General features: G+C 38.2%; 1 protein-coding gene across 1 annotated transcript in view; it reads left to right on the top strand.

Moving 5' to 3' along the window:
- LOC150097377 (uncharacterized) overlaps window positions 1-13,799 on the top strand; it is a 327,966-nt gene that overhangs the window by 23,821 nt on the left and 290,346 nt on the right. Inside the window, exon 2 of the mRNA XM_090407657.1 lies at window positions 386-483. Within this exon, the coding sequence (XP_090263783.1) occupies window positions 386-483 (98 nt within the window). The remainder of the gene's footprint in view (window positions 1-385; window positions 484-13,799) is intronic.

Below are 13,799 nucleotides of genomic sequence, written 5' to 3'. Positions count from 1 at the left end.
AACCATATAACCTTCCATATGCAACAACCAAATTAACGTCTATTCAATTTCATCCACCACATGAAATAAATTTTTCCAATATCTTCACTTGACACCCAACTGTCTTTGGAACAGTCTTCCTTCATATTTTACTTCCTTAAAAGCACAATATATAAGCATTTTAATTAATGATTGTATGTATTTCTTTTCTTCATCCCCCTCCATCCATGATAACCTCAAACATTGAAGGATTGTCATATATATATATATATACATACATATTTTTTTTTATTTATTTACTTTTTTTTTATAATTATTTACATCTCTGGGTTGAAATGATAAAACTAAGTTGGTTGTCTATCTTTTTTTTTTTTTTTTTTTTTTTTTTTTTTTTTTTTTTTTTAAGATTCTAAGGCCACAATTGATAATATCATAGCATCATACAGAGCTTCTTGTTGGAAACAGGGAGTGAAACCTCTTGTGAAACTTCTCCAGCAGATACAGGTTTGTAGTTTTGTCTATTTTAAAACTTTTTATTTCCTGCATTTTTGAAACGGGTTTATAAATATTTGAATATTGTATCTGTTTTTAAGCTTAAATAGCGATTATGTCATAATATGCACTTTATGAAGGAAGTGATTACATTTTTGAGAGCCTTTTCCTCATAATTTATTTTTTCATTCAGTGAATATGTTTAATTAACTTCTACATCTCTTTCAATGTAATACCTTAATATGCAGAGAAATTTCAAAACCATTAGTTGGAGAGTATAGTGATATTTCCATATGATATGTTCGTCTGCGTGGTTAGCCTAGTGGCTTTGCGCTTCGCAACCAAATGCCTGGGGAAGGAGTGTCCTAGGTTCAATTCCTGTCGGTGACGTGAAGAACTGAAGGATATTCCTCAGCCATAGCCAAGTTAGCCAGTCTTGGGCTTGGACAGTAGGATTTTTCCCCCAGTTTATCCTGGGGGTTTTCATCCCGCAAAGCAGACAAACCGGCCTTGAGAACTCAACACTACAGGACATAGGATACAGTGGGGCATAGGGCTGACCACCCTATCCTGTGAATGGTTTGATGTCCGACGATTAACAAACCCTTGACACTGCAAGGTAAAAGGAAGATGAGATGTTAAACACTATTTGATTAATCAAATTAGAAGCTTAGTGATAATATGCAAGTATTCTCCAATTTATTTCACCTTAAATAACACTGTTTCGGTATGATGTCATTGACAAATAAAGGAAAGTGTTGGTATTTGTTTATTTTTCTATAAAAATATAATTTCTATATAATGATTTGATTTAAAAGCTTCAAAATCTGAAGTGTAATACATTAAGTACTCTGGTCTGTGTACTTAATGTATTGAATGTGTAGTACAGTATGGTAAGTTGAATGCTTTCCAGCCTTAGTAACTGGTGTGTTTATCATCCATTATGGTAAAAGCTCAGTAGGAACTTTACTTGTCTTGACATACATCACTCTTAAGCATGCCAAGATAGTTCATGGCAAATGTAGTTCAAGCAACACTTATGTAATTAAAAAAAAAAAAAAATTAGCGGCTATTTTGTAGAAATTATGGAGACAAAAGCACGAACACGTCTTAGAGCAATTACTTTACTTACAACTAAGAAGCGTAACGCGACTTCTCTACCTCTGTATCAAGGTCATCATCAGGAATACATATACACTGCTTGTAAAGAAGTCAATGGACACCTCCCATGGGCAAGGTGCATCATACCATGTAATCACTCACATGTTTGTAGCTGATATAAATTGGAGGGAATATGATGATCCCAAGTCATTGCAACTGTGTCCTGGTGAAAGGACTTCATGAAGAGAACTGATTGAATTTGAAAGTGGCGTTGTGATAGGATGCCACATTGTAGGCCTATTTGTTCGGCAGATTGGTTCATCCCAAGTCAACAATCAGTGACACCATATTGAGATCAAAGGACAGGAAGTCAACTGCTACTGCTTCCTGCAGTGGATGACCTACCACACTAACCAAACATGACTGTAGCACGAAGGATAATATGTGAAAACCACCATTTATCAGCTGACATGTTGAATTCAGAGTTCTGGGCATCAACTAGAACACAGATTTGCAATGGAAACATTCAGAACTGAGGCTCATCGCATGAGCTTCCATGGCAGGACCACAATATGCAAACCCACATTACTCAAACTAATATGCAATGTCATCTTCATTGGTTCAAAGAGCATATACAGAAGTGACATGGAAGCTTGGAAAGCTGTGTTATGGATGCTACACTCTCTACTGAGCAGATGGATGTCCAGTGAATGTCTCTTACCAAAGTGCGTAACCCCAACTACGAAATTAGGAGGTGGCCATACAATGGTACGAGCTTGTTTGACTTCGGACTTCTGTTTGTGGTGCCATGAACATTCAAACCCAAGAGGTATCTGAACATTCTGGACAATGCAATGCTTCCTACTTTGTGGTGTTTCTGTGGAACTAACCATTGTCTCTTTCAACAAGATAATGCACCATGTCGGGCTTACAGTAATACTACTGGACCTTGCCAAGGCTTTTGATAGGATACCACATAGAACCCTAATCAGTAAACTGGAGCAGATGGGGATAGATATAGGGTTGGTGAGATGGATAGGAGGGTGGTTGAAGGAGAGATACCAGAGAGTGGTTTATTCAGGAGTGGAGTCTAAAAGACGGCTTGTGACTAGTGGAGTGCCACAGGGCTCTGTTCTTGGACCACTGCTTTTCAATTTTCATCAGTGATATAGGAAAGGATTTGAGAGGAAGTGTTCACTTGTTTGCTGATGATGCAAAGTTGGGTAGAGCAATTATGTGAGTGCACAGGATGTCAAAATTTTACAGGATGATTTGGATAGTTTGGAGGACTGGGCTAGGAAAAATGGATGTCAATTTAATGTGCCAAAGTGTAAGGTTATGCACTTTAGGGTGAAAAGAATAGCAGCAGTATATCGCATTAGTGGGACCATACTCCAGGAGATTGATGAGGCCAGGGATTTGGGAATGTTGGTGGATAGGGAATTGAAGTTTAGGGGGCACATTGCAAAAGTGACTAAAAGAGCTCACCAAATCACTTGGCTTCTGAAAAATACTTTAACATGCAGAGACAAACAAGTTGTTGTTCCTCTGTATCGAGCCTTGATAAGACCCCCATCTGGACTACTGTGCCCAGTTATGGGCACCAGGGTTTTTTCGTGATGGGGAGGAAGTGGAGAGGATCCAGAGACGAGTGACCAAGATGATAGCAGGTCTGTGGAAGGAACCTTATGAGAATAGGTTGAAGATTTGTGGGTTGCAGAAATTGGTCGATAGGCGAAGGAGGGGTGATATGATTGAGACATTCAAATTACTGAAGGGTTTCTATAAGATTGATCCAGAAGATATTTTTGAAAATATGACTGGTGGTGGGAGGACTAGGGGCCATGAATGGAAGCTGGGTAAGAGCGTGGTTGACAAGGTTGTTAGAGCTAGGTTTTTTACTTGGAGAGTAGTGAATGAGTGGAATAAGCTTCCATAGTCTGTTGTGGGTTCTACGACCATGAATGAGTTCAAGGCAAGGTATGATAAGATACTGTGTGAATGTCGAATAGTTGTTCTTGACATGATGTTAGGGCCTCCCTCAATGAGTCTGTCGACTCCTTGGAGTTGCCCGGAACAATAATAATAATAATAATAATAATAATAATAATGTCATAAGGATGTTGCTGTAACTACATAGTTTGTGGACATGAATATCACCATACACTTGACTGGCCTCCACAGAGCCCTGATCTCAATCCTATTGAACATATGCAAGATGAACTGGCGTGTCGGGTGATGTCAAGGGTTGCCCACCCCTCAACAGTCCAGAACCTACAGAAAGAATGATCCAAAAGTCTCATTGATCGCTATTGTACCCTTGTGGAAAAGTATGCCCCATAGGATTGCTGCAGTCATCATGTTGAATATATATATATATATATATATTAATATATATATATAGTTAAGAAAGATTAGCAGATTTAAAACAAGTACTATCTCCCATAAAGGGGATACAGACTATCGAATCTGTTTAAGGTAGGACAATGAAGTAAAGTTTCATGTTTCTTCATGAAGACATTCTATGAGGAAACAATAATTTAAGAAGTACCCTTATCTTGTTCCAATAAACTCTATATTAAGTGCAAAGAGTATGCTTAGCAAGTCCAGACTATTCAGGCTCGTGATTATTATTATTATGTAACACCTCCATGGAGTCCAAAGACACATTGAGTGAGGGTATCTACTCTACAACTCTGTGTCTCCACCAACCGCACCTACTTTCATCATCTACACGAACACCATCTACCGCTGACAACCACCACTAGTATTTTCACAGACAATCACAAACATCCATGCCCATAGTGGAATTTGAACCCGCAGCCTTTTGGCTGGAGAGCGGATACGCTAATGAAGCCTTTGGCTCTTCATATATTTAATAAAAAAAAAAAAACTTTAGTAACAAAACTTATAATGAAATAAAAATGGTTTGAGTTGTTCTTGGAATTGCTAATTCATCATTCTTATTGAGATTGGGATGAAGAATCGGCATCTCACAAGCTTCTTTGTATTTTCTTTTAAAACAGGTATTGTGCAGCGTAGGGACTTGGTGTCTTTCCATTTAATTTTGTGACACATTTGGAGTGCATAATTGGAAAGGCCTATTTTACTGTTGCTAAGTAATAATTAGGACTGATAATTTTTTCAGCTATGAATTGCAGTGATGCATTTATTTTGTGTCTTTTTGGCCAACTGTAAATTCTAGGATTGCAGCCATTATGCTGTAACAGCTTCTTAATTGTTTCCACTAGCCATGTGGTGACTGACTTATTTATTCTGTTGTTTTCAATTTTTGATGTGGTTTATTGGATTGTAATAAACCCTTTGATATGTGTTCTCAGATACCTGTAGATTCATTTTTTTCAAAGTGAGCTATTCGATCAAGAACAAAGGTGTTAGCTTTTGTTCTTGATCATTGTTAATTTTAAAACTAACAAAAATGTCGAACTAGCAAAGGAAACTAACACAATATCCTTAAATTCATTCACTGACAAAGTGCTCACAGACATCTGTGGTAACCCATTCAGCAACCTCTAAGCAAAAAAAACTAGTCCAAATATCTTTGCTATCTGCACTCGTACATAATTTCCATGGGTGATCCCTCATTCTATCCCTTCATGCATGTACAGAAAAAGTCTTCAATGTCAATCCTATAAAATCCCTTTAATAACTTATATGCCTTTATCATGTCCCTTTTTTTTTTTTTGCCTATGAGGTAGATTTTGAAGCCCATAGTTCAGCCACAATCTTTTAACTTGCTTCTGGATCATGTCCACCACTTCTTCATCACCAAGGAATCCAGGTAACCAGATCTGTGCACTGTAGTTCAGATGTGGCCTTATTAAGGCTTTATAAATGGAAAAAATAATCTCTCTATCTCTGCTTGTCAGTGTGTTTTTCAACAACCACATAATCTGATGTGCTATTTTGGCCACTTGCAAAATGTTACTAACTTTAACTTCTTGTTCATAATAATCAATATCCTGAAATTCAGTTCCATCAGTATAGTGCATAGCTTGCTTCTTCCAAAAGTGCATCACCTTATACTTGGCCATGCTTTTCCCTCAACTTTCTGTATATAGTTGGGTGGCGCTAGGGTTGCTAAAGCACGTGGTGGTGAATTTGAGCTGTGATTAAAAAAAAAGTGTTTTTTAAACATTGTGAATTCTTTTGTGATTTGTGCTACATTTTTTTTCTCAGTAACACAAGTGTTTTTTAGTGGTTCTACTTTTGGAGTTTCGTTGTTATATATTGTGTTATTTTTGGGTTACCGAGAAGGTGCAGTTGGCAGCATTTGCGGTGGAAGAGAAGTTTTCGCCATTTAGTATAGTTTAATATAGAGTTTATATATATATGTGTATTTATATATTTATAAAATATATAAATATATTTTATAAATATAAAATATATAAATATATATATATTTAGCTTTTATGTATGTATAATACAGTGTTTATATAGCGTTTATATATTTTGTAATTAAAATAAAAAGCCAAAAGGCTAGTTTTCTGGCAATTGAATAGATATTAAATGGATAAGAATCCTATATTGTTATATAGCCAGTAAGTGAAACTCAAGATCGATAACTACGATCTATGAGTTTCAATGCCGAAAAACTATCAGTGAAGGCAATTCGAAGCAAAGGTGGAGCAAGCTCCCTCACTATTCTTGATATTCTCTCATAATGTAAAACACAGCTCCTAGGAGATGTAATACTGTCATTACATTATGAGGGGAGGTCACTACCCAGACCGGTTTTAACCTTTTTTAAGGTCTCATCATTGAGTAGGTAGACCTGGAAAATATCAAAGCTTAGTGAAAAGAACTTACATACCTTTATGGCATTCGTATAGTGAAGGTATGTAAGTTCTTTTCACTAAGCTTTGATATTTTCCAGGTCTACCTACTCACTGATGAGACCTCAAAAAAAGGTTGAAACCAGTCTGGGTAGTGACCTCCCCTCATTATGTAATGACAGTATTACATCTCCTAGGAGCTGTGTTTTACATTATGAGAGAATATCAAGAATAGTGAGGGAGCTTGCTCCACCTTTGCTTCGAATTGCCTTCGGCGATAGTTTTTCGGCATTGAAACTCATAGATCGTAGTTATCGATCTTCAGTTTCACTTACTGGCTATATAACAATATAGGATTCTTATCCATTTAATAGCGTTTAGTTTAGTAGTTCTCAGCAGTGAGGAATGATGGCCGCCACAGCTGCAATCACAAATGGCGTGTCACCAAGTCCTCCGCCATTTAAGAACTCTATTATATTTAACATAATAAAGGACTTTGTGTCATGCAGTGCTTGCTGCATGTATGCATCCCAAGAGTTGGATATGTGGTGGGTGAGAGAAGGGGAAGTGTGAATATGCGCAAAATGTAGGCAATGGAAGGAATTCGATGAAATTCAATAACTGACCTAGTTTCGTCAGGGATGGGAAATGAATGCCGGGAGATGAGTAGTGTGATAGGAGAGAATTACGAGCAAAATATGAATGAAAAATAAGAGTCGGCAGTGCAGAAGGCGTAAATGATTGTGAAGTTTTCGGAGATGGTCTTGATTGGGAGAATGAATGGCAAGTAAGAGTGACTAACTTGCAGAGAGGAATAGATGAGCTGAAAGAGGAGGTGGAATGTCTTGTGAACGAGATGAGAAGTATGAAAGATGAGATTAGGAGAATGGAAGAGATGAATGCAAGGCAATTCAGAGTAGCAGTGAGAGAGTTTTGGGAATGATAGAAGAGGAGAGAATGGAAATAGGAGAGAGGGAATGAGAGAGGTTTGGGAATGATAGAAGAGGAGAGAATAGAAACAGTAGAAGAGAGGGAGTGAGAGTTATGGAAATGATAGATGAGGGAAGAATGGAAACAGTCAGAGACAGGAAATGAGAAGAATGTGAGGGAGTGCTGGAACCAGGGATAGAGTGATGCCAGGACAGCAGGTAAGTAGGGAAACACAGAGAGAAAGGGTTAGAGGAGAGAGACAGAGTGAGGGATGCAGGTGAGCAATCAACGAACAGAGTGGTAAGAGGTGTGATGTATGGCGACTCGATGATCTCTGGTGTGCTGTGTAAGATAGGATGCCAGAGGTGTGTTTGCCTGGAGGGACAATATAAAATGTGGCTAAGGCAATTAAGAGGGGTGAAAGGATGGATGAAATGATTGTGATGATGGGCACGAATGACTTGAGAGGCAATGTAAATTGGGTGGCGAGATATCTGAGATTCTTGCTTGAGGTTTTGCAAAAGAAAACACAGAGAGAAAATATTGTGTGTATGTTGCCCAGGTATGATAGTGACTAGCTTAGCAGAAGAGCAGTAATACTGAATAGCATAATAGCCAGAATGTGTCAGTAGAGAGGATTGAATATGTGGATGCTTGGAGGGCGTTTGAGGAGAGAAGGGAACTATATGCAAAGGACCACTTGCATTTGAATGAGAAAGGACGAAGGCATCTGGAGAGATTGCTGTTTTCTGAACGAGTCAATGTGTCAATGCAGGGAAACTAGAATTCCCAGGGTGGATGGTAGGAGGGGTGGCCTCTTGTGGGAATGGGTGCTTGGGGGAAGGGGGACGACATCAGGTAACACTGGGTCCAGTGGGGTTGAGAGGAGGCAATGATAGGTATAGAAGCAGTAACATTTTTATGCTCTATACTAATTCTAGGAGTATCTGAAATAAAGGAGATGAATTGGTGGTGCTGATAGCATCAGCCTGGCCAAAGATTATTGGGATCTCTGAGACATGGCTGATGGAGGATGATATAATAACAGGAATTGAAGTGGCAGGGTACAGCATTTTTCAGAAAAGATAGGAAAGGAAAATGTGGTTGTAGTGTCACTGATGGTTTTGAAACCATCAGTGACACTAATGGTTTTGAAAGCATATGGTGTGAGGTAGAAGTGGCTAAGACAGGATATTTAGTGGGGTGTTGCTACAAACCAGGGAGCACAGAGGGTGGGTAGAAGGAGATGTTTAGACAGGAGCTTGGCAAGTGCAAGAAGAATGATTATTATGGGAGATTTTAACTACAGTAGTATAAATTGGGGAGAGGAAGATGCATGTAGCAATAAGGGAATGGAATTTATAGAATTCTTGAGGGACAGATATCTTAGGCAACATATAATAGAGGCAACAAGAGGTTCGAAAGTTTTGGATTTGATCATAGTGTCAGAAGAGCTGATAATAAGTGAGATGACATCTCTCCCACCAGTTGGAGAGAGTGACCATGTGGTTTTGACTTGGAAGATGAATAGACATGCATGTGTATCAAAGAAAAGGGAACGTATGTGGAATTATAAGGCAGGTGATTATAATAGTCTTAGGTATCAACTAGGGGCAGTTCCATGGAAGGCCAGGATATCATTAGTGCTTGGGAAATTGTGAAGGAATATTTGTTAGCAGCGATAGTAAGCTGTATTCCACGAGTGAAGAAGCGGACACAATTTGGTGTAAAGTGGATGACAAACAATATCAAACAGGAACTGCAGTTGAAAAAGAGATTATGGAAGACATATAAGGAGAGGGTCGGAGGGCAGATACACAAAGAATATAAGATGCAGGGCAGGATCTGTATGGTGAGGAAGGCAAAACTGGAATATGAGAAGAGATTGGCACTAAGATCCAAAGAAAATCCTAGGGAATTTTTTAGCTGTGTGGCCAGTAGGAGGAGAAATCATTGTGGAAGAATGACATTGCAGAATAAAAATGGGAATAGAGTGACTGATGCAGAGGACATAGTGGAGTTGTTCAATGAGCACTTTATTGGAGTATTTCATGCTGGAGAAGGTTTTAATACTAGAGGGATAGGGCACATTCAGGGTTTAGAGGTGCAAGAGTGTGTTCCAAATACTGAGTACTCTAGATACCAATAAAGCTGTGGGACTGGATGGTATTTCCACCACGGGTTTTGAGAGAATGTGCTAAAAAAAACTGACAGCTCCATTGACCTGGCTCTTCAATAAAAGTCTAGCTGCGTTAAAGGTACCCAAGGAATGGAAGGAAGGAAGGTAAGATGCTGCTGCACAAGGGCGGTAGCAGACTGGAAGTGTCTAATTATAGGCCAGTTTATGTATCATGAGAAGTTAAGGTCATGGAGAAATTAGTGAGAGGACTATATACAGTATGTGGGCAGATGAGGATAATGTTATCTGTGAGAATCAACATGGATTTGTTAAGGGGCACTCTTGTTTTAGCAATATACTAGCCTTTTATCATAAAGTTACAAGAGCATTAGTGAGGAAAAGGCATATACTGCCATTTTTTGGAAATTGCAAAGCCGTTTGACAGGGTGCCACATTATAAGCTGATATTTAAGTTGCAGCACATGGGTTTAAATGTCGGGTTAGTCAAATGGATTCAGGATTGGCTGTCTAAGTATCAGAGAGTTGTGTATGGTGGGGCAATATCAAGGAAGCAGAAGATTACAAGTGGGCTTCCACAGAACTCAGTAATGGGACCTGTATTGTTCAACCTTTATATCAATGACATTGTCAATGGATTGCAAGGGGATATTCAGTTGTTTGCAGATAATGTGAAGCTGGGGGAAACTGTGAAGCTGCCACATCTGCACTGTTATTAGTAACAGTGCAGATGTGGCAGCCCTGCAAGAGGATTTTAATAAACTAGACAGATGGGCAAATGAATGGGAGTGTTGATTTAATGCAGCCAAATGTAAAGTCTTGAAGTTTGGGATCCATTGATGGGAGGATGCATTCTCGATTGGAGGTGCTATACTGGAGGAAGTAGGGGAGACAAGAGATCTGGGGTGATGATTGATAGAAAACTGAAATTCAGGGAGCATATTGCAAAGGTGTCGTAGGTAACCCAGAGAATTGCTGCAATACTGAGAAGGACGCTGATCTGCAGAAATAAAGGAGTGATCATTCCATTGTATAAGACCCTGATCAGACCACACTTAGACTATTGTTCTCAGATTTTGTCCCCAGGATTTGAAGCAGATAAATTAACTGTGGAAAGGGTACAGCGGCAGATAACAAAGATGGTTTCAGGACTGTACAATGTCAGTTACGAGGATCGACTGACGGAATGTCGATTGCAGAGTTTGGTGAATAGAAGAAGGAGAAGTGATATGATCAAGAGTTTTCAGAGGCAGTTACAGGGTAGACATTGGGGAGTTTTTTCACTTGGTGGAATGGGGGGAAGGAGCGATGACAAGGGGCCATTCCTGAAAGTTACGAAAGGAAGCTGTGAATGGCTACTTGAAATGCCTTTGCTAGAGGGTGAGGAGTGATTTCTTTGGTGAAGGGTGTTGAACCGTGGAATGCATTGCCTGAGAGAGTGGTTAGAGAAAGAACAGTCAATGAGTTCAAGGAGTGGTATGGTAAACTTTGTGTTTCCTAAAAATGACCTCCCATGATGAGTCTTTTGACTCCATGGAGGCCTGGATAATAATAATAATAATAATATCAAACTGGCTGTCATTTCCCTTTGCCCATACTGCCAGTCTATTAATGTCATCTCCAGCATGATCTCTACATCACCTTCATTGATTATCATCAAACAACTAAATATTTCCTATAAAATCATTTCCTATATCTTTGATGTAAAAATTAAACAATAGAAGACCAAGTAGAGAGTCTTTTGATGCGCCACTAGTCACCTGCCATCTTCCTGACTTATCTCCTTAATAAACCACTCTTTTATATTTATCCATCAGGCACCCTCTAATCCAAATCACCAGATTCATATCTATCTCCAATTGCTCCAATTTATGCAACAGAGTTCTGTGTGGAATCCTGTCGAAATACCTTTGCAAAGTCCAGCAGTATAACTGAGTAGTCATTTCCTTTATCAAACTCCATTGTCACTTTGTTATAAAAAGTAAGCAGATTACTAAGCCAAGACCAACCCAAACTATGTTGATCCTGTTAAAGTATTATAGTCCTGTCTACCTTGTCCTGAATTCTGTCTTTTACCAACTTCTTCAATACCTTAACCACCTCTTCAGAGGTACTGATTGGCTTATAATTTTTAACTTCTGTCTTGAAGCCTTCTTTATGTGGTGGGACTATTTTCCCTCTTTCACTCAATTAGCACCTTGCTAGTACTGAGACCTAAACAGCTTGGTTAGAGAAGGTACTAATTCCCTTGCACGTTCTTTTAATATACAGACTGATATGTCATCTACTCCTATGGCTGTATTTTCATTATGGTTCTGCAATATCCTATGCGCCTCCTATTCTTCAACCTCTATTTGCGTATCAGTACAGTGACCATATTTTTTTGGAGAAAATAAAGGACAAATCAGGAATTGTTTCATAATAAAAAAAAGCAGGTTGCGTTTATTTGTTTCACTAAAACTAAAAAGCTTTATAACATTTATTATAAAATATAAGCATATACATAGCATTTTAAACAATCATATTATTACTTTAAAAAAATTTAATTTTGATACTTTTCACAAGAATGAACATTTTTTAATAAATCAGGTTTGTGTTTTAAAAATTCATAAAACTGTATACAATTCATGTAAAAGTTGCATTTGGTAAATATGCATGCTTTCAATGCTTAGATTTTTAATTGGGTTTTTTCGCACATATTGTTCACTAATGAAAATACTCATTCAGTGGGGACATTAGATCCAGGGAGACAAGAAAAATTCAATGATTTTTAAAATGTTTTTAAAAGATACGTGTTTATCTGTGAAATATTTAAAATTTTCAACCCATCTGTGTTGGCAGGACTCATCATTTTGTCACCATTCTTCGATCTTTTAACTGGTGACATAACTTTGTAACATGTGCACATCGACAACGCAGTCATATATGGCGCACTGCTAGCGAGTGCCGGTGAAACGAGTTTCATGTTTCTATCTGCCATGTGTTGCATGCCAGTATTCAATTTACTATTTCAATTCACAAAATAAAGGACAAAATGACCATTTTAGAAAAAAAATAAATCTAAAGGACAGAACAGTGAAATAAAGGACTATCCTCTTAAATTTCATTAATAAAAATGCAGTATAACTGAGTTTTTATTAATGAAATTAATGAAACCCTGCCCCCATTTTGTTCTCTCCATCCTGTATGAACATACCATATTCCTTGCATTCTATCCCTATGGCTATGTTACCTTCGGTCAATATCATATCCAGCATTACAGTATCACAACCTGGATGGTACTCCCTTGCAAAATGATCACTCAGCAATTCAGTTATATGGTTTGCCTTTGTTATTATTATTATTACTACGCGATACCTCCAAGGAGTTCAAAGACTCATTGAGGGAGGACACCTACTCTAAAACTCTTCGTCTCCACCACTCCACCACCATGTCATTCACCAACTACAGCGAACTGCAACTATCATCATTATCTATACCAGTGTTTCTCAACCTGTGGATCACAGGTGGTCCACAGGCAGACTTAAATTAATTAAATAAATATGTATTTTTTAATTATCCAAAAAAAAAAACAAATTGAATAAGTAAGTAATTATTATTGAAATCAAATGGAGAATTTAAAAAAACAACAAATAGGGTCAGAATGTTCAAAGGTGGAAGCAATAAAACTATATTGTTGTTCACTTCACCCCTCTTTTATTATTTGTCATTCTGCCGCTAAATTTGGAGCCGCAGAATGACGAATAATAAAAGAGAGGTGAAGTGAACAACAATATAGTTTTATTGCTTCCCCCTTCATGCTGTTTTGTCAGATTTGAAGTGAAGACGTGTTTGTTGTTTATTGATTTTTATTATTGAAGGTTTCCTTCCTTCATCCAAAGCTCAGTATATCTTCAGAAGTGCTAAGTGATAATTGGACAGAATGTGTCCTGAGTTATTATTATTATTCAGGCCTCCATGGAGTCAAAAGACTCATTGTGGGAGGTCCCTCCTAAGAAACGCAAAGGTCTATCGACTCATCGAGGGGAGATCCCCCCCCCTAAGAAACACAGTCTATCATACCACTCCTTAAACTCATTGAGTTTAAGGAGTGGTATGAATTTCAGTTTTCTATCAATCATCACCCCAGATCTCTTGTCTCCCCTACTTCCTCCAGTATAGCACCTCCAATCGAGAATGCATCCTCCCATCAATGGATCCCAAACTTCAAGACTTTACATTTGGCTGCATTAAATCGACACTCCTATTCATTTGCCCATCTGTCTAGTTTATTAAAATCCTCTTGCAGTGCCGCCACATCTGCACTGTTTCTAATAACAGTGCAGATGTTTCCCCCAGCTTCACATCATCTGCAAACAACTGAA

The sequence above is a fragment of the Typopeltis vanoorti genome, chromosome 17 (genome assembly GCF_054136105.1).
Source record: "Typopeltis vanoorti isolate ZY-2024b chromosome 17, IOZ_Tvanoo_1.0, whole genome shotgun sequence".
In the NCBI taxonomy this organism is placed as follows: Eukaryota; Metazoa; Arthropoda; class Arachnida; order Uropygi; family Thelyphonidae; genus Typopeltis; species Typopeltis vanoorti.
This window is presented reverse-complemented; position numbering and strand designations above follow the sequence as displayed.